Source organism: Polyodon spathula, chromosome 24, assembly GCF_017654505.1.
Source record: "Polyodon spathula isolate WHYD16114869_AA chromosome 24, ASM1765450v1, whole genome shotgun sequence".
In the NCBI taxonomy this organism is placed as follows: domain Eukaryota; kingdom Metazoa; phylum Chordata; class Actinopteri; order Acipenseriformes; family Polyodontidae; genus Polyodon; species Polyodon spathula.
The window spans coordinates 20,854,472-20,882,333 of record NC_054557.1 but is presented as its reverse complement, the minus strand read 5'-3'; the positions used below and the strand labels follow the sequence as shown (position 1 = coordinate 20,882,333).

General features: G+C 37.6%; 1 protein-coding gene, 1 long non-coding RNA gene and 1 pseudogene across 2 annotated transcripts; 2 read left to right on the top strand and 1 right to left on the bottom strand.

Moving 5' to 3' along the window:
• The window catches only part of LOC121298644, a 145,912-nt pseudogene that overhangs the window by 29,546 nt on the left and 88,504 nt on the right, over nt 1–27,862 (top strand).
• Nucleotides 934–2,476, bottom strand: LOC121298756. Its single transcript, XR_005947314.1, has 3 exons — nt 2,408–2,476; nt 2,191–2,221; nt 934–1,865 (listed from the first exon to the last, which is right to left on the bottom strand). It is a non-coding gene; the product is annotated as an uncharacterized LOC121298756 (long non-coding RNA).
• On the top strand, nt 23,284–27,835 carry LOC121299098 (POU domain, class 5, transcription factor 3-like). The gene is made up of 6 exons (XM_041226636.1): nt 23,284–23,880; nt 24,839–24,950; nt 25,981–26,111; nt 26,782–26,943; nt 27,436–27,625; nt 27,723–27,835. The coding sequence occupies exons 1-6, from the start codon at nt 23,284–23,286 to the stop codon at nt 27,833–27,835; spliced, it is 1,305 nt and encodes a 434-aa protein (XP_041082570.1).

The following is a 27,862-nucleotide window of genomic DNA, read 5'->3' as shown; positions in this document are numbered from 1 at the left end:
GTTAATTTTTTGTTAAAACTACTGATGCAGTACTTAACTTATCACTCTAAATGCCTGTAGAAAACCATGATAATCCATTTTCTGAAATCATATTGTAATGTTTTGCCTACATTGCAGCTGCAGCTGTGAGACAATGGATAATAAGATGAGCTAGACTTGTCTTTCTTTTTTTGCTATACACACAAAACAGCCATTCTGTTGTTTGCTTGCTTAGCTATATACCACGTATGCATAGTTATAAATTGTTTCCCTTATATGCTAATATCTGAATCATCATTGGCTAGCCTTCTGCCTTACTGATAGTTCTAAGGTATATAAGAAACTGATCCAACTCTGTATGTTGGAACACTACTCGATGATTATCTAGCACCCTGTGTGCTGAGAGTGTTCACAGTTTGCAAACTTAAGAAATAAAGGCCTGTGTGTTTGGAACTCGCAGTCTCTCTTCCTTTATTAGAATTTCCACGACAATCTTCACAAACAACTAACGAACACATTATTACCTAAATCTTATAACCCTGAGCATGGAAAGCTTAAACAGTCATAGCAGTAATAACATCAACGTGGCCTCAATTTTGAAACTTAATAGAAATAAGCTTTCAAACTTCTGATTACATTGGTATGATCCCTTTTTAAGTCACACAGGCTAAACAAACATATGAACAAACAGCTCAGAGGTTAGTACATAAATTGCATAAGATGTCATTTTCCCACCACAAACTCTCCGTAGGCTTCCCTCTACCTTTAAAATCAAAGAAAGTACACAGACAAAATGATGCTAGCATAGCAACACATGAAATAAAACAAGTGTTTTTGATTTTTTTTATATATATATATATATATAAGCAGCAGACCTGTCATATATATATATATATATATATATATATATATATATATATATATATATATATATATATAATCAGTGTACAGAGATGCAGAAGCAAATTTCAAACTGGGGGTGCTGAAAATGAAAAGGAGGGTGGGAGGCACCTTTGAGCAAAAACTGGGGTGTCCTTACAAATAAGACAGCGTTGACAGGTCTGCTGCTGCAACATCAAGGATGTCACAGTGCACAAGCATAAGAGCAAGATGTGTGTCTGTTTTGGTTCATTGTGTTGTGTAGCCAACTTTTAAGGCATCCGAGAGCAGAAAAGGACCGTCCTGACAGCGCAGCAGATATCGACAAAGCAAGGCACAGTGAATATGGCATAATGAATAAAAAATAAATAAAAAAACATGACAAAGAAGACAGCAGAACTAAAAATAGAGTTTGAGTAAGATTTCTTTGGTTTAATAGAATTAAAATAAGTGGCATACGGAAAGTTGAGATATATTGAGAAATATATTGACATGTTAACAGTTAAATATATTTTATTCTCGACTGTTTTAAATGTGGTTGTGAAAGTTACAGAGATTTATTTTTAATGTTTTCCCATCCGACATTATCATAGCGAAACCAGCTGCTAGGTCAGGACACATTTGTAAAGTAAACGCCATCTTTTGAATGACGCTTGGTGCTGATACTATCAGATGTTCACTCAAAGTAAAGTTAACGAGAACAAAACCTGAACAAACTAGAGTATTCAAGAATGAAGCTGAATGTCTTTTAACATGCAGTCAAATAGTCGCATGCTAACATTTATTAAAATGAAAAACCTTAAGTCTTAGGCCACAGCAAAACGGTGTCATTAGGCTATTCTGGTGAACTAGCAAAACAGAAATTAAATGTTTTCAATACTTGAAGATAATATCCTTAAGCATTAAATTGACAACAGAACTGGCAGAAGGCATGGGTGTTGTCGATCAAATCAACAGTATGAAGGTCACTCTTGAAATCAGGACTCAATGGATGTGCTGAGGTAACTCTGTTAAGAAGGGGATCAAGACAAAAAGGCTAAAATATGAACATAATGCATCAGTGTAGAAAAATACAACATGTCAAAGACTTTTACACACCAGTACATACATATATTTGTTCAACAACCCTTTCACCTATCATTCAAAAAAAATCTGTGTCACATACCTTCATCTCTCTAATTTAATGTATAATAGTGAAGATGCACGGCTTTTATAGCTATCTGCAGCTGACGCATCACATCCATCTGCGACAGAAGTATGAGCCAGCCCTAAATCTCCAAAGTGTGACAAATGCGTAAAGACAGATTAACTACATTATAAGAGCATACATACCTGATCGACGGAATGCAGAGTTCCACAGATACTACAAAGAATGAAAAAATAAAAGCAAGCTGTTATTGAATTACATTTTTTGCTTCGAAAGAAGCAGGGATAAAAATGGCACTCCGGGTTCACTCATACCGGAACCAGAGCTTGCAGTCCTGTGGCACTGCCTCCCTGCAAATGTCAACATGCTTTAAATCAATGGAAAATCTGATTCAAATCTCACCTCAAATCATTCTTCAGCTCCACTACCACGTCCTTCCCCACCAGTGATTTAAAGAACGAGTAGAACAGCCGCAAAGATTGACAAGGTGTTTAATCCACAGAAATAATACAGGTCTTCTGGAGTTCCTGACTATTTGCAAACTACCCCAAGTGAAATGTGAATTTCTAAAGTAGATATTGTATAAACTCTGGGTCGTGATATATGTAACATGACAGCAACATTACTTTAACAGGATTCCTGGGACCTACTTGGGAACCCCTGCATTACCTTTCATAGGTTTTTTAAACAACAACAGCCTACACTTAGTTGTGTGCTAGTTTTGACTACCGTTGGGATTTATAATTGCAGTTTGGAAAAACATATCATATACGCCGCTGCATTTCATATTTCAAGCAATGCAACTTTTAAGACTCTTATAAGACTCCCACTGCATAGCAGTCTGATCAATTTCTGGTTTTACTTGGAGTTTAATAAGACACACCTAAGCTTGTTAACTTTTCGAAGCGACTGCTACAGGCAGCACAGTATAAACGTGCTTTGAACTTCTCCGAGATTCCTAGACTGTGTTATTGATACATGCGGCACCAGAAACACATCTCTAGCGTGATATCAAAATACCGTGACAATAACAATCTGACACAGACAATCTATTTGTAAATATTGCCGCAATGGCTGCAAGGTTGTTGTCCTCTACTTATGCAACTTAAATGTTAAAGGCAATGCCGGTTTTATAATTATAAAAAATATAACAAAAATATAATTTCCAGGTTATGAGCTAACGTTTCAGACCACCTGTGTAGCGTTTAGTTATTTGTAAAAAATAAAAAATACACACATAAATAATAATAAAAAGGACCCTACAAGAAAATGTAAACTGCTCTACGTTAAAAAATAAAATAAAATAAAAATAAAGCAAGTATAAAAGAAACAATATTTACTTCAACATAATACAATCTTACCATTTTCTGATACTAATTGCCTTTTCTCTGCGCGCAAGTTCTTCGTTGACAGCTCGCGAGAGTTGATCAGAAACGAGAATCGCGTTTTTACAGTCGCCTATAGGAAAAAGTCACATGATGTCATCAGGTTGCGCCGGGTTGGGTTGTAGTTTTTTCTTGTTGACCCGCAAAAAAATATAATACAAAATTAACAGCGTCAATATACAAACTTCGAAGACTGTATAGTCAAAGACTTAACCTAGCCGGATTTGAACAGTAAATCTAAAGTGATATAAAAAGGCTACGAACACAATTAAACGTTTCTTTATTTATTTTTCACAGATCGCCGAAGCTGTGAGCTGGCCAGTAACTAATTCACATATTAAGAGACATACGTCAAGAGTATGAAGGCTACTGTGTTTAAATTATACATTTTATATATATATATATATATATATATATATATATATATATATATATATATATATATATATATATATATATATATATATATATATATATATATATAAATTTTATGATTTTATTGATTCAGTCATTCTCTTAAATACGTCATGAATATTATATTAACAATATGTTTTCCTCAAGCATATGTCATATATTCTTTTTTAATAAATGTCAGGACTTTTAAAGTGTGCAGTCTACGTTCTCGTTTCTTTTTTTTGCAAGAGATGTCTGTTTTGAAAAAAAAATGCTGTCAAGTCTGAGTTGAACCTAACAATTCCACACTATCAGTAACAATAAGAACGAGTTGTTCACAAATCAAAATACAGTATGAATATATTAAAAAATACAATACGTGGGTGCACTTTTACAAAACAACTTCCTGTTTACAGAGGTGTACTCGTGTACCGTAGCTGCTGTATTGCAGACAGTATTTTTTGTTTAAAAAGGTGACATTTATCTTACGTTATTATAAATACATTTTATCTTCAGGAAATTGCTCGCTGTATTTTAGTTTTTTTAACATCAGTATTTTAAAAACATTATTTTGTAGGTATAATTTATGTCAATGCAGAGTTAAAATCACTGCTTGCCAAATGTGTATTTCCTTTAAAACATGTCGTTTGTGGACATGTCATATACTGTGGGGTAAGCAAATACGTGTTTAATAAGTGTTTATGTAGGCTCACTTTAACAAAGCTATATTATTTTCATGGTAAATTGCTCGGTGACTTTGACACTCAATTTATTGAACAGATTGAAAGTGGGTACAAACACTTTGCTTCAGGCAATAATGTTTTTAACGTTGTAATCAAGTCTACGTGCGGTACCTAAATATGTTAATACAGAAAACGTACGCGTTTTTAGTGGAATATGGTGTTTTAAGGTGTGTGTGTGTGTGTGTGTGTATTGCCATCTTTCACGTTTGCCTTCTTATACATACCGTCCTAAAGTGCAGTTACATTATTTATATGAACTTTTGTAATCTGACATGATGGGTGTACTCGCACAGCACCAAATACTGTACTCATAATTCAGATAGCTCTCCAACTTGGGATGAGTTAAAAGCCGAAACGAGACAGAACGGCCCGCACTGTCTTTAACGAATTCAATTGCTTAAAAAAAAAAAAAAAAAAAACAGCATAGAAAGTTAGACACACATGAGGAGAATATATTACCAATCAGAACCGAATAAAATCCGCTGTCATTAACCCGTTCCGGCCCAGAGCCTTCTTTTTATCACCAAAAAGCTTCCTGAACACCGGGTTCCGAAAGTGCAAAGACAACGAAAATTATACACACAATACAACGAAGTGGGAGCAACATATCACTGCTGAAAAACCCGCCGAACCGACCTTTAATTGCCCATTCTGTGGAATAAACAGCTTGATTAATAAAGAATAAATTATATTAATGAGATACCAATTCTTATAGCTTATATTACCATACACAACACACCTACAGGGAGAATGACACACACACACACACACACACACACACACACACACACACACACACACACACACACACACACACACACACATTATGAAAGAACGTTTCATTCTCCAAATATTCTTCAGGGTCAATTAGAACATTATCCATCCACGCTATTCTTTCAGATTTTAATTCAAGGGTCATTCCACATGTTCAAGAATGCACAAACAATAGGTTTTATTAACTTAGTTGGCATCAGGGTTATCTAAATCACAAATACAGTAATGCACAACTGGCAGTCTCAGCTTGAGAGAAGCCCAAGACTGAATGGCAGACAGTGGGAGGCATGGTATAAACCAACTTTCTGAACTACTCAGAGATTCCTAGACTGTTATTGATACATGCTGCACAGGAAATACATTTCTAGTGTGATATCAATATAGCGGCTTGCGTCGAAGTAACAAACTACAGAAAACTTGGTACTGTAATGTTGGTAAGGATGTTTTTAGTTAACATAGGATTGCTGAGTGTCTGTGCTGAACACTGCCATCTAGGGGATTGGGGATGTTACTTCGTGGTTGGGAATGTGAATGTTAATAAAGCCAGTTTGTTCAGATTATGCTCCAACTCTCGTCCTGGTTTGCACTCTCCCACACTTAAAAACAGTGTGCATTATTTGTCAGCCTCTCTGTTCTACAAGCATTTCTGGTAAACAGTACTCAGGAAGTTTTATGGTGCATGTAAAAATGCAAACTCTGATACTACTTTCGACACTGACAACATTGAACCATGCGGCCCGCAGTTTAAAGGTTGCCAGGACATGAAATATCAGCACAGCTTGACAATATGCTATTGTTAGGATCAATAAGTGCAGATACGTAATGCATGAGATTTTTCTCTTGGACAGCGATGTGCAGGTCCATTGCCTGCAGGGTTTTGTGTAAATCAGCATATGAGTGTTGATCTCTCCTTTCCTTAATTCTGCACAGTATGCAGTGCTTGTGTTCAGTAATCCTCACTGCTATCCATTTGCGCACTGACTGGCTCACTATGTATCCATATTTGTACCCAGTAATTATTGCAAAGGCATTCAGAATTGTGTATACCCCACAGTCATATGAATTGTTTTGCTGCATTGCATCTGAGCACAAGAAGATCTTCCAATCTGCTTTGTCAAAAGATGCACTCTCTATCTGATAGCAGGCAGCAACTATGGACATTAACATTTTACCTTGTTCCTGTGCCCTTTTCTGGTGTTTGCTAGAGTCAAGAATGACTAGTTCACGTGTAGAAAAAATTACAACTCCAATGCACCAGTGTTGCCCAACGCCCAACACATCAGTGTTGAATGGGATTAACAGAATATCTTTGTTAAGAGCTACATTGTGTTCAAGAAAGGCATAAAACACATCATGGCTACCAGTTACAACACTCTGATATATGTAGGTTGGACATGCTAAAATCTTGATATATGTAGGTTCACTGCAAATGAATCTTGTTGGTGCCTTTCTCACTGCAAATGAAAGCAGATCACTATTGAATCCAGCCATTGTCCTGGGCCTAGTGTTTGGATGTCATCATGTTGAAGTTTCTCATACTTCATTTCAACTTCAGGCTTGTCCCATGGACAGCAGTTTGTATTCTTAGTGATGTTTGTGCTGTTTGTTGACTGTGGTGTTAAGTATTTGGGAAGCAAATTTCCATCTTCATCACTGAAACCAGGGTATCCAATCCTTTCTTCTGAAGAGCTGATATCCCTGAAATACGAAAGAGGTGAATGCATAGCACTGTAATGCAGTGAATCACATTCTTCTAGCTTACTTTCCCTGGCACACACTGTATTCCATTGGTTTGTATATAATTTCAGTGCTGATAGTTTTTGAAAACAAAACCTGACAGCCCCACATTGTACTTTTGAACTATTAGTCAAAATATTTGCAGAATATTTAACTGCTGCTGTAATCATGATTCACATGTTATTAATTTCTTATTAATAGCGTTATCATTAAATTATACCAAGTCACGTTTTTTATTTTATTTACAATGAAGATAACCTATAGTGCGTCGCCCAAATGCTTATAAAGTCAGCAAAAATATGTTTTCCCTTCGTTTTAAATAAAAATGTGATTTGATATAATTTAATCATGCAGCATGGTCCTAATAGCAGTTGTTAAGTATTCTGTAAACATTTCATCTAATAGTCAAAGTGCAATATGGGGCTTGCTTTTAAAATATATCGTCACGGACATGAATGGAATACCTAATGTGATCGAAATCATTGACATGGATTTTGCCTAATGTATTTATAATATTGGCAGATTCCCCCCCCCCTACACTATGTACAGTGCACTCTCTCACCTTCACATGTATGTATCGTGTATGCACATATTAATAACATCTCCTTATAATACTGTAAGTGTAATTTTAAAAGCTTAATAATGAATTACATACATGTATAATATAGTTAACAACTACAAACACAAACAGCACTTCATATATTTATTTATAGCCTATAATCATACATACTAAAACACATACAAAAGTAGATGTCAACAGAAGGAAATACACTAACCAATATACAGTACATAGACAGATTACGTTATTTTATTTTTCTTATTAACCCAAAAAAGATTGCAAAATGAGTTGTATATAGCAAGCTGTGCCTTAATACCCCCCCCCCCACACACACATTTGAGAAATAAGTGCCTGCGCAGTACTTGCATCCTGGGTGTAGCCTTTTTGCGGGGTGGTGGTGGTGCATCTGGGGGGGGGGGGGGGGGGGGGGGTGCTGACCAAGTACATATACCATCTCCGAAAATTGAAGCTAAATTTGTAGAGCCCAGCTGCCTTTCTCCACCTATACTTTCCTTTTCTGTTTGCCCATAGCTGATTTCTGCAGAGGACTTGTTGAATCCTCTAGTTCTGCACAGGTTTGATCAACACTTTCATCAAGCAAGTCTTACTCATTACGGTTTCTGCCTGCGCTTTCATCTGACACATTAGGCACACGTTTTTCACCATCTTCATCTTCTCTCTTGGCTATGTTGCCGGGAGACGTGTGAAAGAAAAATAAATTGAAGTTAGTAATCTGTGTAAACATTGCCTTGCTTTCTGTTCACCATTAATGCAACTGTTTGGCAGCCTCACAGAATTAACAGTAAATTATTTCTTTAAAAAAAAAAAAGGATTGCAGATTTTAGTTTAATCCAGAGGTCTAGCAGTTAGACTAGCCACAATGCTACCCTGTAACAGGAACCCAGGAACCATGCAGAGATTCAATAGAAAACAATACTTGACAAATATTAACAATTTCACACACAGTACAGGTGTATTTACAGTGTTACAGATTTTAAAATGTTTTTTTTTTTTTAATTGGTCATTTTTCTGAAGTGCTAATAGTGGGATGCAATGCTGCTGAACAGGTGGGTCTCAGGTCAAATAGTTTGGGACCCTTGCACTAATACGCTTTGCTATTAAATATTTGTATGCTGTAAGATAATTATATAATCATCAGTGAGTATAATCACACATGAGTGGAATCATCTTACCCTCTTGAATCGACTTTAGAAATTCAGAGACTATTTGGACAGCATCTTCCACTTTTTTGACTTTGGGCACCAGGTATTTAGGTTCATCCTTAATTTTAGTTATATCTCTTTCATAGAGCTGTTTTCTAAGTTGACTGATTTCAGCTTTGCACATGTCCTTTGTGAAGGTCTTCATGAGTTCCTCAAGTTCATCTTCCATCTGGTTAACATATATGTTCTTAAAGAACACATTGCTAACTTCATTGGTTTTACATCTACAGCAGTAATTGCTGCAGTAGAAACAGACTGACAGGATGCAAAACAGTACTAATCCCAAAATCTGTCAAAAGAAGAAATACTCTATAGTATATAGTAGTATACACACACACACACACACACACACACACACACACACACATATAAAATACGTGTTCAGGACAGTAATCACAGAGTGCTGCACTGAAGGAAGAAAAACACACATATGAAAAATAGGCCACATTGTTATTTTTGCCAATATACTTGCTAAAAGTATTGCCCTTTCTTTGTATTCAGGTAAATCCAGGTTAGATGTAAGTCCCAATATTAACAGTGATAGGGCTATATGTATTTGAGTATTGTATGTATATAGAGACAAGGGACCAGGGGCTTGGTTCTATATTGCGAGATCGTAAGTTCAAATATGATAGGTCTGTGCGACATCGTACTGGTATATACAGTAGAAGACTAAACTTGTTTTGTAATTGTGATGGGGAGAGAAGGAATCTGAGCTACAAATCCACCTCCCGACCAGAAAAGACGCTTGGCAAGGTGAGTGGTACGCCTTCACCGAGATGGGCCGACTCGATGGTAGGACAGAACCAAAATCGGCCACCTTGGGTAAAGGACAGGAGAGCTGTGGAACAGCTCTTGTGATCAGCTGAGGTGCGTGCGGTGATCACGAGGAGAAGTACAAAGAGGTTTGCAGCTACGCGAGTAGGGCTCCTTATGCTGAAATTGTTAACACAACCAGAAAGCTGTTGTGTTGTTTTGCCTGTTTCAGCTGAGGAGCTGACGCTAGTGGAGCCAGCAAAAACCCATAGAACAGCTACCCTGCACACTATCACCACTTTTGGTTGGACATTTTATTTCTTCCTCACCACACTCATAACCTTAACAATTTTGAATTTTTATTGAAGTATGCAGTATACACTTTTCAAATCAACATAGGTGATAATACAGTTTGAAACTAACCCATATATGAGCTAAACGGCATGACTTTGTTTTCAACTTATAATTCATATTCATCCTAGTCTTGATGTCATTAAGAAAAAGAGTGTAGAGGTTTCGTAACATAGAACCAATAATATGTATTATTTAATTCCTCAAAATAGATGCATTATATATTTTCCATGGAATATATATTTTTCAATATAATGCTGTGTATGCTAAATCATTTATTAAACGGACACCAAGAAAGAATTATATTTCTGCAAAACTGAACATGCTCGGGCACTGCCACTGATCCCAGAGATATACTGAGGATGTTTACCAGAAACTCCCCAAAAACTAAAAAAAGAGTCAGATAAAATATATAAGAAAAATCAATATGTGAACAAATTCTTGTCTGCACAGATAAAGTTTGCACTTGCCTTTTTGTGTAGTCAAATCTTGTCTATAGAACATTTGTAAACTGCTATTATAGTATTTGCTAGAATAGCAGAACAATATACCTCTCCAATTATTGTAATTTGAGTAGGGTGATAATACATGACAATACAATGGATCTGAAATGGTGGTACCATGGTGACAAATTACCGACCATTCCACTGAAGTACAGTTCAGAAACAGACAGAGTGTGTAATGCTGTCCTTATATAAAGAGCATACTGTAGTATCATCAAAAAACACTAGCATTTCCTAAAGTATACTATAAGTATATATAACATTAAAAACACTTACCTTAGAAAGGACTTGGCAATGTAGCATGTTTTGGTCTTCTGATATTTTTTCCTGTGTCATGGTTCCATTCATGCAGTTTTTTGAAGCTGCACATGCTATGTACTTGCCATCTAGCAGCAGAATGATAACCCAGCTAACAGCTGGGTAGAAAATCCTCAAACATATTTTGCAGGAAAAAATACGATCTAAACTCCCACAGCAGAGTCTAGTCTTCTCTTGTAGAATGCAGCTGAAACATAATAGAGGAATGATTGGAGCACAAAAGCAACACACAACATATCCAATTTTCATGTCACGGGCACATGGGCACAAAAAATCATCGTCGAGAAGTTTTTCAGCCAGCAGTAGAATTAGGAAGACTGTTATAGACCAGAACAATTGCATAAAGTTAGATTTCGCTTCATTCTTTAACAAGTTGACGACAGAAGTAATATCTGAAAATGCAAACGGCATTGTTACTAATTCTAGAAACCAGAAGATACAGCAGTCTCTTTCTTTCGCTGATCTAACAAAATAAGCCTTTCAATATCTAACTTGTGGTTACATTAATTAATTATTTTTATAATGTTCTCTCCAGTACAGCTTGGTACCCTCCTGTACCTTCGCTCTCCTGGACACTTCTAAGTTTCTAAGATATTCGTACTCCTGTATTCGAGACACACGCTTTGCTGATGACATAAAATATTACAAGAGAGAGACATTGGTATAAGAGACAGCAACAACATACCCAAATAAGGACTGTATTTCCTTTACAGTAACTCCACAGGCTTCCATCTACCTTTAAAATCAAAGAAAGTACACAGACAAATTATGCTAATATAACAACACAGAAAATAGAAAAAAACAGCAGCTTATACTGTAACAAGTCTTTACGCGAAAACAAATTTCAAACTGGGGGTGCTGAAAATGAAAAGGAGGGGAGGCACCTTCGGGCAATATTTAAACATACGCAAAATCGTAATTTTGTGTGCATTGCACCATCAAAACATGCACAGACAAACCAAGTCAAATCATTAAGCACATACACATTATTCATTGTGCTGGTCACTAACACAGACAATACTTGAAAACATGCTGCAGACACCTGCGAATCGGGAAAGTTCCGCCTATACAGCAATCATTAAATTCGTTCTGTAGATGCATTGGGAAAGAAAGCTGTAACAAACTCAACTCTAGAGATCAATCAAAATAATGAATTATCAGATCACAATTCTATTCACACCTGCTATGAGCTATATATTAAAAAGGTAGGTGAGCCGAGTGTCAGATTCAATAAATAAACATGAGGTAAGACAGTAATAATTACGATAAATATGCATTTTGTGTTTTTATTTCAAATGATTTTGGGGAGACAAAATTATGTGCATAATTTGCTTTTTGTGGACAAAATGTAAACTGCTAATTATATTATGTGCACAAAATGAATTTAGAAAAACACAAAATGTAAATTGGTGAAATCTTTTTGTCCACATAAGGTAAAACATTTTTGCTTTTTGTGGACACAATGAAATCAATGTTTGTTTGGTTTTTTTTTTTCATTTTGTGCCGTTGGTTTCCCTTTTGTGCACAAAATTTACAAACAGCGCCCATTAGTTTTGGAGTGCTACAGGGAAGGGGTGGAATAGATACACCCATCTCCCCCACCCCCAGTCTTCAAATACACTGGTAACTCATGTCCATAGGCATGTCATTTGAACTCCCACCCCAAAGTCCAGCCACAGAAGGCCAGGCTGCTTTTTGTGAAATTCTGTTGGCTTAACATCCAATGGACACCATAATCTGCTGCCACAACCATAGCAACTGTTGCTCCCTGGTTCTAAACAACTCTGTATCTATCGTGGCTAAACAACACCAATGACCTGTCACCAAATGGTCACTGTATAGCTAAAAGATATTGGGCCAGATTTTCAATGCATGTCCCACAGTCTAAGATACTTATTTTCCACCATACAACCCAGCCGCACCTAGGCCTTGCCAACCCAATCCGGTGCAGTTTAGAAGGAGCCTGGTTGTGTTTCCACTGCAGTGCCCGAATCATACAGCTGACATCACACGCTAGCGTTGCATTGCATGTAGACGATGCTGTATTAAGAGCCGCTGTGTTTGAATTGAGAATGGCAGATCCAGACGTTATGGTTGTTTTTCTTCGTTTACATTCTTCGTATATTACTGATTAGAAAACGATTGAGTGCGAACATCCAATCGCCTTCCAGATCTAGCGGCTTCTATTTTGCATCTATTTTGAACGTTGAAGTGCTTAACTTTGCATTCAATTTTAAATCAATCCGCGCATAATACCGTCATTTTCCGGCCTTCGGCTCGGGAAGCATAACTCCAGTCGCGGTCATCTACCACACGGTAGAGCCCGCATTGACGGGCTGTATTACCTAAATAGAACTGAAATGCAATGATAGGCTGATTACGCAAGGAGATGAAGGATGCTTTTCAGAGAGAGCTGTAATTTGTATCTGACTAGCAAGATATTTGGCCTTTAGAAGCCGTAGTGCACTGCTTGGCTCCGAGCCAGATTCAGATGTGTTGTGAGGCCAGTGTCACGGTTTGGTTTTCGCTGGGCTTGACAAAAGGGGTATAATTGCTTTTTGCTATTGAATTGTACGTGTGGTTTTGAAAGCAACACCTGTTTTAGAAGACTTTTCTTTACTAAACATGTCGTTCATTTTTTTTTTTTTTTTTTTTTTTTTTTTTTTGACTAATGCAAACCATGTATGGTTTTAAAATGGGTTTCAGAGTTAATGAGGTGTAGAATGAACTACTATGAGAACATTCAGACAGCAAAATGGTTGATTCAGTATCTGAACTGTCTAATCAAATACTTTTCTGAGGTTTAAACAATATAAAAGAAGTGTTGCTACCTGTTACACAAACATTACTGGTAAGCCTCTGAAACATGTCTTGCAATTAGCTTTACAAATATTATTTTCTCTAAATCCTTTATTTACTTGAAAGTGCCATTTAACACTGTTTAGATTTGCGTATGATTTGTTGGAATGATATTTGTTTTAATTAATTTATTTTTTGTTTATTCAAGCAACTTATCAATTTAATGGTGTCATTTATTTGATCTTTTTCATTATTGCTAAAAGAAAGAAACATTTTAGCCCAGGTGTCTATCAAAACAGGTTGCACTTGTAAATATAATGTTGAGACACTGCTACTGTAAGTAAATTAAAAAATGAGACAATACAAAATGAGAGCTTTCAGTGACATTTAAAAATAAAGTGTGATGCATGTATGCCCTTGTAAAAATGGAAATTAAACATACAGGCAGAATTCCAGTATTCTCTTGGCATGTGTTTTTCATGCTTCTTCATAATTGGATAAGTCCTCACTTATCTCCCTTACTTATTAAATACCGTGGTATCTCTGAATAGATGATATTCTTGTAAGAAATAATAACACGCTGTACACATTGTAAATCAGCCGTTTCCTTGTATTTTGCAACCCTTGTTTGTATGCCCCTTCAAAAGTAAACGGTGAGAAATCAGTGAATGTCTAGCTCTAAACATTGTGTGGTTTTCCTGTTTAATGTGTGAAGCATGCAGCTCTGCACCTACACACTTTATACCCTCGCTGTTTTAGTAAGACCAAGATGAGCTGGTTTAAACTTGGGCACCGGTTTTGTTTTCCACAATGTTTCAAAGGCTGCTTAAATATTTCTATAGAAAAACCACAAACCTGTGATTAAATCAGACATGCAGCTTGTACCCCTGCTCAAAAACTAAAATCGAAATCAAATGCTCCACAAGTCATTCAGCATCGTCAGTAAATTAACCATATCTAGAGTACCACTGAGCTTATGTTTTGCTCGTTAAAATCCTTAGCAAGTGGAAACAATTATCTATTCAGAGATACCAGAGTATTTAATAAGTAGGGGGTCTCAGTGAGGAAAAAAGGGCAATACAATCCAAACTCCTAGTCATGCCGTAAAACAATTGTTTCCAAACTTTTGAATACTAATGTATGTAAAATGTAAGTGTGACACAGAAAGGTTTAAATAGACAAACTGACGCTTTCAAATCCACTACAGTCCCGATATAAAATAAGAAGAATAAGAATAATATATCGTAAAACTTTAAATAATTGGCTGGTCTCAAATAATCGTCTGTCTTCAATACACGCCGGGTCTGCTGGCAAATCTTGTAAATAAACGCCGGGTCTCTGTCATTGCCAGAGAAGTTAAGGAGGACATTGGGCGTAATGAAGTGACAGCGATGAAAGTGACTCTCAGGATTATTATTATTAATAATAATAATAATAATAATAATAATAATAATAATAATAATAATAATAATAATAATAATAAGCGTAGACTACACGCCTGCGTTATGATATCTACAGGGCTATATTTTAGTGGATTATTATATTATTATTATTATTATTATTATTATTATTATTATTATTATTATTATTATTAATGGTAGATATAATTCTGTTTTTAAATACAAATTCGTACTTCTGCTTGCTCATTTTCCAACTTTTTCATACCATGTCCTTGTAAACCAGTGCATATAAAAAGACCGTAAATAATACTTTCGCTTTATACTTTTTACGGTTTTATTTTGTATTACTGTTTGTATGATTATTTTAACTGTTTGAACGCGTTGTCTCTTTTAACCATTGGGTTTATAGTTTCCTTTCTTCCGTCTTCTCTTGCCAGAACCCCCTTGTCAATGAGAAGTATATCTGGAGAAATCTAGCCTGGTTAAAGGAATACATTTGAATTTGAATTGTAATTGATATACCCCCAAGTTTCATCAAAATAGTAGTGTTGATCGTTGATCTATTTAACTATATCTATATATATATATATATTTATATATAGTATATAGCATATATATAGTGCACATGTATGTCCCACATATAGCACACATATATATATATATATATATATATATATATATATATATATATATATATATATATATATATATATATATATATATATATATATATATATATATATATATATATATATATATGCGCATAAAAATCTTAAGTATGGGGATAAATACTGTTGTGTTGTGTATAGACCTCCCCTCTCCCTAACCCATCAGGACCTTTCAAAGCCATTGGGTCACATGTTATATTCCATTATTACTTTACTTGGAATTATTTTTTTTTTTTTTTTTTCCCAATTGCACTAACTGAATTATATGGCTATTTAAGTGTATAGCAACTATCTCAATGGTATTTGTTGCCTAGGTATATAAAACTAAATCATTTCAAACATAGTATATTTTTGTACTGCTGTACTGGATTTTAGTCCCCTGTGCAAAGCCATTTCAGAGCCATTAAGTCCAGCCTCAGACTCCTCTCTACTGTCCCAGCCCCTCAATGGCTCTCCTGGAGAGCATTTCCTGAAGGCTGTTCTCTCCCTGATCTGGAACAATGGGCTCCTGTGACACCTCTCTCCCAGGCAGGGACACCCATTTGCAGCTCGTCAGCCCTTTGTCCTCTTCCGAGGGGCTGTGAATGAATGGGGGAGCTCAGGACGGGACTCAGCACAAGACCAAAGAGGGAACCAACAGCAGGCTTGCATGTGGACCCCGCTACTGTTGTGCAAAGTGGAATCAGGAACAGAACAATGGATTCCCTTGCCAAAGCCACGTGGAAGACAAATGAAAGCCCTTCTTCTTGTTGTCTTGTGCATGTCTTTGAAGGCAACATCAAAACTTCCCTGTTCTGAAATGCAGGAAAGGAAAAGTGTGCATGTATAGCTGTGCGCTACAGTCATGTGCAAATTTATCAGAACACCCCGTTTCTTCTGTTGTTTTGATTTGTTGTGCATATGAAATCAAACCACTGGAACTGACAGTTTTGACAATTGTCATAATAGGCAATTGTCAAACTGTATTGATGACTTTAGTAGGCCACACATGCAATTTGTTTAACAGTAAGAGAACGGGAACACACAGCCACAAATGGTAAAATGCATGGAACTTTTTAGAAGTTGCTTATGATACCTAATTAAAGCACAAAGTGGTCTAAAATTTTCACACACGAGAGCCTATTGTTTCTCTATCACTGATTACTGACTGCAAATTGAAATTGAAAATGCATGCAGGTAGGTAAGGTATATAGAGGTAAGGTACATACACATTTTGAAGTGTTCTAATACATGTGCACACTACTGTAAAATATCCCTTTAACGTGTCTGTTTCATTTATAAAGTGATCCTTGTTAAAATACATAAGCTTTCACAGGACATTTTTTGCTGATTCAGAATGGAATGTCCCCTGTTATATGAATGTATTTAAATTGCTTTGTTTCGCTCCAAAAGTGGAACAGAGGACATCCTATTCTGAATCAGCAAAAATGTCCTGCAAAAGCTTATGGGTGACAAACTTGTTAAAATATTGTCACCCGTGCTATACTGACAGCAATCTGGTGCCATAGGGAAGACCGCCCTCTACTGAGCCACGAAACTTCCTGCAGCAACCTGTGCTTTGTTAAACGGATGTCTCAACCGAGTACAGACACTTCTAGTGTGCCAAAGGTGGTGGTTGTAAACAACTCACTTTTAATAACTCGTCAACCAGATTTATTATTTTTTTTTTTTTAATTGTGAAATAAACAAGGGTCACCATAATCATAAATCTTTGCCTCTAATTGAGTAATTGTTTTAGGTGCTTTTAAAACGTACTGTTATGTTTTTACTTCTGTATTCCTAAACGTGTTGCCCATGTGTCTAGTAAATGTGTGTAACTAAGCCACTTCAGAAGGGAAACATGTATACAACCCATTATTTATACACTTGTTTATTCATTTCAATAAACACAAGAAAGAATAAACACTTGCACTCCTCCAACACAAGCACTGGGACCGATGAATAAAGCAGAACAGCCCGGGTGGAGCATTGTTGCCTTTGCCACTCTGAAGGAGGAAGTCATCCTTGCACAAATCGGTATTTGGGGTCCATGGACACTGAAAAAGGCATTAGCAGAAACACTTGTGTGTTTAACATGATATACTGTACAGCCCCATGCAGTATTAAAACATAAGCCCATGGTGAATATATCAACTTGGTAGGTGTTTACTGTAAAATATTACAAGAGAAGCAGATGATTTTCTCAGCAAAAATTGAGCTTCACAGCCTGAATCAGAGGGGCTGCAATTCCTTCCTTGCATCCTTCAAATGTAGCTTTAGTTTCTGCTTTTAATGTAGCTGTTTTCTTTGTTGCTACCTATATATGTTGTAGGTGACAAAACCATCTGATTAGCTGGCAATTTGCTCTCTGTCATCCTTATCATCTGTGGCTGCAGAGCAGGGGTGACCAAAGTTGATCCTCTCTCTCCTGGTCTCTGCTCCAACCCTGTTCTGAATTTTTTTTTTTATTGAATTGAACCAATTAAACCTGCAGCCAGACCCTGAAATAGTTAATTATCTACTTTTACCTGTGTGGGAAGTTGTGGGAACTGAATACGATATTGTAAGTATGATCTCACTAATAACATCATCATCAACTCCTTAGATTTGTACTCTACACTTTTGCCTATATAAGCAAGCATTCTGTTTTCCTTTTAGAACAATGTGGTAGATTACAAGGACTTACATTTCAGTGGAAACTGAGCATGATGGTGGGGCACAGTCCCATGAATGAGATCATGTTTTCAGGTTAAAAAGAGGCTTAGCAGGCAGGTCAGTGTCAATTAAAATGCATTCAGAACGACAATAGAGGGTGATTGCCTCCTCACAACTGGCTTCCCCCTGTCTCCTTAGACAACAGATCAGAGGCGTGCTTGTAAACTTTTACTTCTAAAAAAACAGTCAGAGTAAATAGCTCAGATATCTCCCTCGACTCCTGCTATATCCCAGACCATCCAAGCGACCCGCGTCAGAAATGGATCAGAACCGCAAATTGACATTAAAACCGACAGACCCCACGACGGTCATTGTACAACCAGAAAAATCAAACTGAAATGTGAGATCACTGTTTGGGAGATGTAAAAAACTGAAGTTTGTCATTATCAATATAGGGTTGCATAGGCAACAGGATTGATCAACAGCAATGCTGGTCCAGAACATTTGCTGGGGGGGGGGGGTGTTTGTGGTATCCCCCCTTCCTCAAGAACATATTGTTCAATGATTAATCTGACCTCAATTATTAAAATTACATTTAGAATTAATAAAAGAAAAAGAGCACAGCAACACTGGCTAATTTAAAATGATATAATTTGCAACTTGAATTAAGAACCCATCATGAATGGAGTGGACTTGCAATCCTATGTTGATAATGACAACATTGTGTTTTGTTTTTTTGTTTTTTTAAATCACCCAGTGATCTTACATCCAAGTTTTATTTAGCAGGGTTGTATAACGACATGGCACGGGTCTGGGGGGTTTAATGTCAATTTGCAGGTCTGGACATCGAAACAGGGGTCACTTGGGTGGTCTGCAGTGACTTGTTGGAGCTCTCCAGCAAAACTAAGTAGCAAATCCTTTTACGAATTACAAATCAACCTGTGCAAAATAATAACATCCTGGATTGTAGTAACCAACGTGCATTTGAAAGCTCTCTATCATAGATATTTAACCATGCATTTGAACCTTGGAAGATTACCAAGTCACCCAATGGCACAGCGACTCATGTAAATGAAAGTTAAACTCGTTTTGAAAAGGTGTTATAGGATTATCCCCTCCAGGTTAAACCAATTCACCTGTGAGCATCTCGACGGGCAGTGCTTGGCAGCTTGTTATTATACTGATGAAGCACAAACAGCCTTTTCACAGTTTTTTTTGCAATAGTTATCACCTGATCTAACATGTAGGGGGGCATACATTGCAATCCCCAGTGTATTACCCTGAAGGAACCCTAGCTAGCAAAACCAGCCACAGCATTACCATGAATGGCAATTACAAAACTGCCTGACAATAGTGAACCGTGTGTTTGGTACTAGTATACTGCCATGGTATTTCAATAGATTGCCAGTGCATATTGGTTCATGCCATCAACTGTGACACCTTTGCTATGACAGAATATGACCCACCCCTCCACACACTTTTGAACCATTCCACCAATAACAGTACACTGTCAAAGTTATGTTACCATTGCCCCTAAGGTAACTGTTATATTGCTATTCTATGGCCACTGTGGAATTGCCATTGAAGAACGTTTGGAAAGTGTGGTGCTGTAACCTCTGGAAGTTCAAATCTGGTTTTAGGTCACATGTGAAATGAGTTTGTGGGATCTCAGCTAAACATCAAGTGGACGTTAGTGTAATTCTCATTCCAAAGCACACAATTCAGCACACCTGGCAGTCTGTGCCTGGGAGAGATCTAAGACTGAAGAGCAGGCATGGGATGTGTAGGTGAGGACTGAGGTCCACTCTCCTTCACTCTGTTGGGAAATATATATATATATATATATATATATTAAATTATGTTTCAATCCTAAAATTCTAGGTGATTTAAAACGTTTGGCCCTAGCTGTACACTGTAGAAGTACACTGAAAAAGGTACCAGCAAAAACTCTTGTCTACTTGACTTATTCTCTTATAGTTCTACCTCACGACTGTGGGAGGCTGCAGGCTTACCATTCATACATCCACCTAAGACTGTGATGGCCCCTCTTTGCCTGTGCTGAGTCCCGTCCTGAGCTCCCCCCTTCATTCGCAGCCCCTCGGAAGAGGACAAAGGGCTGACGAGCTGCAAATGGGTGTCCCTGCCTGGGAGAGAGGTGTCACTGGAGCCCATTGTTCCAGATCAGGGAGAGAACAGCCTTCAGGAAATGCTCTCCAGGAGAGCCATTGAGAGGCTGGGACAGCAGAGAGGAGTCTGAGGCTGGACTTAATGGCTTTGAAATGGCTCTGAATAGTGGACTGAAACCCAGTACAGCAGTACAAAATATACTAACTGAATTCTGCTTGAAAAGCTTTCGTATTATATATTATACTGTGGCTCCACATATCATCCAGATAAATGATTCAATTTGTTCTATGGAAGAAGTATTAAATATGATAGTTTTAAAAAATATTTATTTTACATGGTTAGACATCTATATTGAAGTAGCTAGAAATGAAACAGTAACAGACTTAAGAAGTAAAGGTAAACCTAATTTCACTAAGAATGAAGAAGAAGCCCTAAAGGAAATAATAGAGGATGATGGTAAGACCAGCAGATAAAGGTCTCACATTTCGATGGATTTAAGGTGGACACAATCTGGAATTGAATTCTTAATTTAAATGAAACACCTTGGTTAAACTTGATCAAGGATCTATTAAAACAGATCTTTACTCGAAATCCACTGATCAGTACGTACATATGTCACCTGTATGTCTTACCTAAATAAAAAAGCAATTCCTAAAGAACTGGGTATAAGGATAAGAATACAGTTCTACCCCTTTATAAAGTGACCCTTTATACTGTGGTACGATCATGGCTCCCGTTTGCCCCATAATACACTAACACTAGTAGTCTTGTTGTAAGGCGGAACACAAACAGCACAGACTCTTAACTGTGGCTGCCGACTACAGCGTTATAAAAGGGGGAGCACAGTAATCTGTTCGGATGAAAGTGACTACAAAAAACAGAGAAAGGAATTAAAAATAAATCTCAAGAAAAGAGGATATAAAGTACAAATTACAGAGAGCGATTTGAGAAAAGTTGACAAACTCAACAGGAAGAACTACTTGATTACAACAGAAGGGAAGAAAGGGTTAAGAGAGTATCATTTATAATCACATATTCTAAATTATTACCCAACATTTCAAAAATAGTTTGGAAGGATTTACGTATATTTCATGATTCAGAGATGCAAATTTGGCTGACATTTTAGTCCACTGTAAACATAAAGGGATCACAGATACATTAAGGGGCATTGAATCCTGTAAAAGCACATGTAAAGTGCGAAAATATATTGGTAACGATAAAAGTGAAATGCAAGGATAGCAACCTTTATGGTATATTTTGCATAAAATGTAATTAAATAAAATATGTAGGAGAGACGGTACATCATTATATAAAGAATACAGAACCACCAATCAAATATAAGAAATAAATTCAATTAACCAATAGTTCAGCACTTTACAAGGAATAGAAACCCCATGGATGACCTAAAGTTTGTGGTTTAAATATATATATATATATAAATATATATATATATATATATATATATATATATATATATATATATATATATATATATTAATGTACAGTGTAGAATAAAAGAAAATAAATTGATAAATAGACTAGACACCAGGATGTCGGAAGGTTTAAATAGAAAGGAACAGTAGATTGTTAAATCATTAGCTATGTAGTGAATGACATCACAAACACATTAGATTTAAAGATAAATAAATGTGTGGTTACCATGGCATCAAAACCCTATAAATACCACCAGTGTTTTCAAACACACTTTCCCTTGACAAAGGCGTGTGAAACATACCAATACGTTGGGAAGTTGGCTCTTTGAGCATATATATATGTGCATTATTTTACAGATATATTTTATGTACAGTAAATATATTCTGCATAGATACATATATGCATATACTGAGCAAAAACCCTTATTAAAGTTTACTACAGTAATTTTGCGCATAGTTTTCCCATGCTTGTTTCATGTATACTGTGCTTTTACCATGTTTTTAAATTATGTTTTACCACACCTCTCTGGTCGTCACAACACTTGCCATATGCTTAATTATGCCACACCTCTCTGGTCGTCACAACACTTGCCATATTATTAGCTTAATTATGCTTTTTTTTTTTTTTTACCCAGCCTATAAAATACTGTTTGAAACTATGGATAATGAATCATTTATCAGCAACACTGTACATAAAACTATCAGCAACACTGTACATAAAACTACGAATACTCTCTTAATTAAGTTTTGGTGCCTATGTAAAATATATCAAAATATGGGTATTGAAACTTTAGATAGCTGCCTGAATGTTTTTTGGCGCTACTGTATATACAAATGTGGATATTAAAAAGTAACTGCATGAATGTTTTTTAGTGCCACCTTACAGTATATCAAAACCAAACTGAGAGGGGATAACTGCTGCCACCATTGACCAAAGGGTCAGCAGGGTTTCTGTTGAAGCACAATGTCTTTGAACTTTGGGGCTAGAAAAGACAGTCGTTTAGCCTCTGGACAATGGAAACCAGACCAGCAGGATTCCACAAGAAGCAGCCTGGGATTCTATTGTCTGATGGCTGGATGGACTTGGAGGAGCAGGGGGTTGGGGAGTGGGCCAATTAGCATGCTCATGGCTGTGGGCAGGTGGGGGTGGTCAAAAGATTAGAAGATTGTAAGGTAAGGGAGAGCTCCCCTCCCTGCAGTGCTCCGCAGCCTGATTGATCTTGACTTTGAAGTCCCCTAACAAGGGAATCATCCAGAGGATGCTCAGTGCCTGTCATAGGGGAGAGCACTGAGGGGTCCGCCTCTTTGTCCTATAAGCAGCCAATCAAGGGAGGGACATTTACATAGGAGCATTTAGGAGGTGAGAGAGAGGAAGGTGCCGATGAATGAATCCCGAGTCTGCATGGTGTGTATTTTAGTTGCCTTGTTTAAGACCAGCATAATAACTTCACCACTCTGAAAACACATCTCAAACGATGACAGGACGGTTAGTTGGACAAGATGTTGGAAGATCTTTCCACCTTCCTGCCGATGGACTACACCTCAGCCAGGAAACTGGACCCCAGTATTTTCCGGACCCTTTTACTTCGGCTCAAGGATATACCTATAAAGGAGCAGAATATGGGCAGGTGGTCCCTGAAGACCACTCTGTTACCAATGCCCGCATAGGGGCTCATGGACTACCCAAAGCCTGGTACACTTTCCCTGGGGCTGAAGCCTGGGCCCACAGTGGAATGGTGATGCCACACGGAGGGGGCACAGGGGTCTATGATTCTTTCAAAGGTGGAGAAGGGGTGAAAGCAGAGAAGGAAAGTTTCCTCTGCCATCCTTGGAACTCTTGCTTGCTTCCTCCAGTCCCCACCTCAGCAGCAGGGGGAATGCTTCCCTGCAGCAGTCCAGTGTCATCTCGGACTCTAGCTGGGAATGGTGGAGGGCACTTGGGCAACTTGGGGGCTCAAGGGCAGCTTGGGGCACCACTTAGCCCCCTCGATGGAAGCAGTGAGAGCCCCCCAGCCAGCAGCAGCCCAGAGAGTGAAGATGGAAAAGGGACTTCCAGCGATAGTGGAGATGAGGTCAGTTGAGAAGTCATGGTTCTTTTTCTAAGGTGCAGGGCTGTATAAGGGTCTCTTGTCATTTTGCTTTGTGAAGAATTTATTTCCAAAGAAAACTACAATGCTTTTTATTCCTGTTGCAATTTCCCATGGTTTTCAAAGCTTTAGTTTTAATATTGTTTTGTTTAATATTGGGAGGCTGGTGGTTTTATTCTACTTTTTCACTGCTTTATACCTATAGATAAGTATATATTTTCTTTTTTTTTTCTGAATGTACACAAAGGGTTTTAAAAAAAGTATTTATTTCAGGTATTTTGAACAAAAGCCCTTCTGTGTTTAATTTTTTTTTTCTACACAGCTGAAAAGGGGCTTTTGTCCGAAACGTGCTGAAATAAATAAATAAATAAATAAATAACACAGTGTAACACTTTTTTTTTTTTTTTTGTTCCTGGGTAGTATGTGTTATTTCCTAATTGCTTATGCGTCAAAAGTATAGAAAATGACTATTATTCCCCGCAAACTTTGCTTTTGTGACCAGGACAGTGATATTTTGAAATTTACCTATTTCCAATGAGAAAACGAGCGAATTTGTGTCTTTTCATTCACATAAAGTCAGAAAAAAAAACATCATATGAATCCTAATTAAGATGTATTTATACTAAAGTAATACAAAAATGACTACAAAAGATTTAGAAGTGAGTTGTTTTTCGAGATTTACGATTATACTAAAACTAGTCACTTCTAAATCTTTTGTAGTCATTTTTGTGTTACATAGTCAATGGTGTTACATAGTGTAATCAATTAAACCTTTTGTGTACATCCAAAAATCTCATTTATATATAAAGTAACTGTCCAGTTAAGGTGAGAAAAAGCAGTGGCTATAGAATTATGTGTAATCGGGACATGCAAATTACACCATTACAATCGAGTACTGGTGGTAATGGGAAGTTTCAATGTATTTCTTGTCTTTGTGTCTCAGGAAACCCCCAGTGCAGCAGATCTGGAGCAGTTTGCCAAAGAGCTGAAGCACAAGAGAATAACACTGGGATTCACACAAGCTGATGTGGGACTGGCTCTGGGTGTGCTTTATGGTAAGAACCCTTCCCAAAGCTCTTCAGTGGCAACGCAGACAGATTATATTGGAAATGCAATGGTTCTATACTTGTGGGCACCTTATGCAGCAAGGTTGCAATTGATAGAATGGTACCACAGAATGTTAACTATAGTCTTCACTGCAGACAAATGAAACATCTTTCAAATGTATTTATGTAAGCAGGATAGAATCCTACAGCCAAAAGTTTTGCATCACCTAGAATTCTGGGATTGAGACATATGATGATATATATATATATATATATATATATATATATATATATATATATATATATATATATATATATATATATATATATATATATATATATATTATCATACAGTATATAAAAATAAATTGTAGTACATCAGTTTCTTTTACTATAGCGAAAAAGAAAATGTTCATATCCCTTTTGACGTTTCGCCATATGTAATTTTTCATTCGACTTTAGAAAGCAAAATTAGGTCATTCTATAGGGTGATGCATAAGTCTTAGTCATAGCTGTGCGTGTCATTTCAAGGAGGTCCTTAAAACAATCATAAAAACAGTAATACAAAATTAAACCTTAAAAAGCAATTTACACACAATTCTGGTCATAGTCGGTATTTACAGGATTTGCAACCCAGGTTAGATTTAAAATAAATATTTCTGAGTGATTTAGAAAGGCATTGTGCAGAGGCCTTTTATATGTTCGAAGACAAGGGGTTCCAAAGTTGAGACGCTTGATATACAAAGGCACGTTGGCCCATATTAGATCTCAATTTAGGGATTTTAAAAAGACTCTTAGTGCATAGGGAGAGTTACATGTCTAACAGAGACATAAGATAACGTGGAGCATTTCCAGTATCCACTTTATAGTCTAAACACAAAAGAGGCTTCCATTCTTCAGCCTGAACCGCCCTAAGGATTTGTGGAGATTAGAGGGGTGCTGGTTGCAATTTTGATTGATTATGGCAGACGGTTGCAACGGTTCTGTATTGCACTAAGTGGGCTATTCCAAGTGAATGACTTTGAGATGTTTGTTTCAGGAAAGATGTTCAGCCAGACAACAATCTGCAGGTTTGAGGCTCTGCAGCTGAGCTTCAAGAACATGTGCAAGCTGAGGCCGTTGCTGGAGCGCTGGCTGAGAGAGGTGGACACCAACGAGAACCTTCAGGAGGTGAGCTGCTCTGATGTCCAGGCTCCACAGTGTATTCCATGGGCTGGGAACTATGAGCCAAAGTTTAGCAAGATGTATATTTAGGAAAATTTATATTTATGTGGCTCCCCTCGTAGCTCACCTGGTAGAAGTGCAGCCACGTGGTGTGCAGGGTGAGTCATACAGCGCAGGTTCATGTCCTGGCTGTGCGAATTAGGTCGGTCTTCATTGGTGACTTTGAAGGGAGCGTCGCTTTGGTGCTGGTGCTTCCACGGGTTAGGGAGATAGAACCAGCAGGGACTGTTTCTCCTCATTGTTCTGCAGCAAACCCTGCTGGCCAGTCGTCCAGTGAGTTCAGAGCAGATATCTGCGGGGCTGGCTTTTATCCTCCAGAGGTCGGTAGCTATGCTGGCATCCACTCTCAAGTTCCTGGGAGAAAAGGAAGCTGGCTTGGTTATGGGATCAGAGGACATCCATTGAACCTTCAGGTCTCCTGGGTGAGGGAATTGCTGCGGTGAGGGGGAAAGCAATTGGGCATACCAAATTGGGAGAAAATCAGGGGAAAAATTATAATTGGACACACTAAATTGTGAAAAATGCTGAAATGTGCTGAAAGTGGTTAGTGCAAGCAGGGCTCTAATCCTGATTGCCTCTCTTCTCTCTTTCCCGCTCTCTCTCTCTCTCTCTGCAGTTGTGTAATCTGGAGCAGGCTGCTATCCAGGCTCGCAAACGAAAGAGGACGAGCATCGAGAACAATGTGAAGGGGACGCTGGAGTCGTATTTCGGCAAGTGTCCCAAGCCCTCCGCACCAGAGATAGCACAGATCGCTGACGACCTCAATCTGGAAAAGGATGTAAGTACTCTGCAGCTGAAATTAACAGTTCTTAGTCTGATGTCTTTTACAAGCTCAAATTGCAAAACCAAAAATTGCTGGAGTGAATGCTGTGATTGACTGGAATAAAAGTACTAGTCCTAGTGAAGTTTGAGTTTTCAAAGCTTTTGTTTTAACCTTTTAAAGGTATAAGGGACACACAAAAAAAAAAAAAATACCCACACTTTTTATTTTTGTAATGAGGTGCACAAAACAGGGTTTAAAATGTACTGACAGGTTGAATCTGGTCATCCAAATGTTCAATTTCCTCTTTGTGATACTTGAGTTGCTCTCAAATGTATTTTAAGAAGAAACCGTTTGAACAAATTCCTTTTGTACCTTAAGGGGTTAAGCGAAAAGCAAAGAGATAGCAATCAGCCACTATCGCTAGCCTTGCCCCCAGTCCTGGGTTTGAGAACTTCAGAACACATTATATCTGCAAAATGCTAACTAACAAGCTGTCCTCTTTTAAAGGTGGTCCGTGTTTGGTTCTGCAACCGAAGACAAAAAGGAAAACGAAACGCCTTCCCAGGGATTGAGGAATATGATAGCAGTACTGTGCAGTACAGTAGTATCCCCACCATGGCCCTCCACAATCCCATGATGCCTCAGGGTTACGGCTCATCCTTCGCTACCACTCTCTATGTCCCCCAGTTCCATGAAGGTGAGACTTTCCCCCAATCAGTATCCTCCTCAATGGGGCGACCAATGCCCTCCAGCTGAATTCTGGGTTGTAACAAAATAACATTTTAAACATATAGGCTCAAGAGACGTCAATGGGCGGACACACTCCCAAAGCATCATGGGATGGCAAGAAGGACAATGCCTCTTCGTGCTTGAAGGCGAGTTTTTGGAGGACATTGAGGATGTGTAGAGAGGTGGCTGGAAGGATTGCCTGAAA

Coding starts and splice junctions, on each gene's coding strand:
- LOC121299098 (XM_041226636.1), top strand. CDS start 23,284: ATGACAGGACGGTTAGTTGGACAAGATGTTGGAAGATCTTTCCACCTT. Junction 24,951..25,980: donor GGCTCTGGGTGTGCTTTATG/GTAAGAACCCTT, acceptor TGTTTGTTTCAG/GAAAGATGTTCAGCCAGACA. Junction 26,112..26,781: donor CCAACGAGAACCTTCAGGAG/GTGAGCTGCTCT, acceptor CTCTCTCTGCAG/TTGTGTAATCTGGAGCAGGC.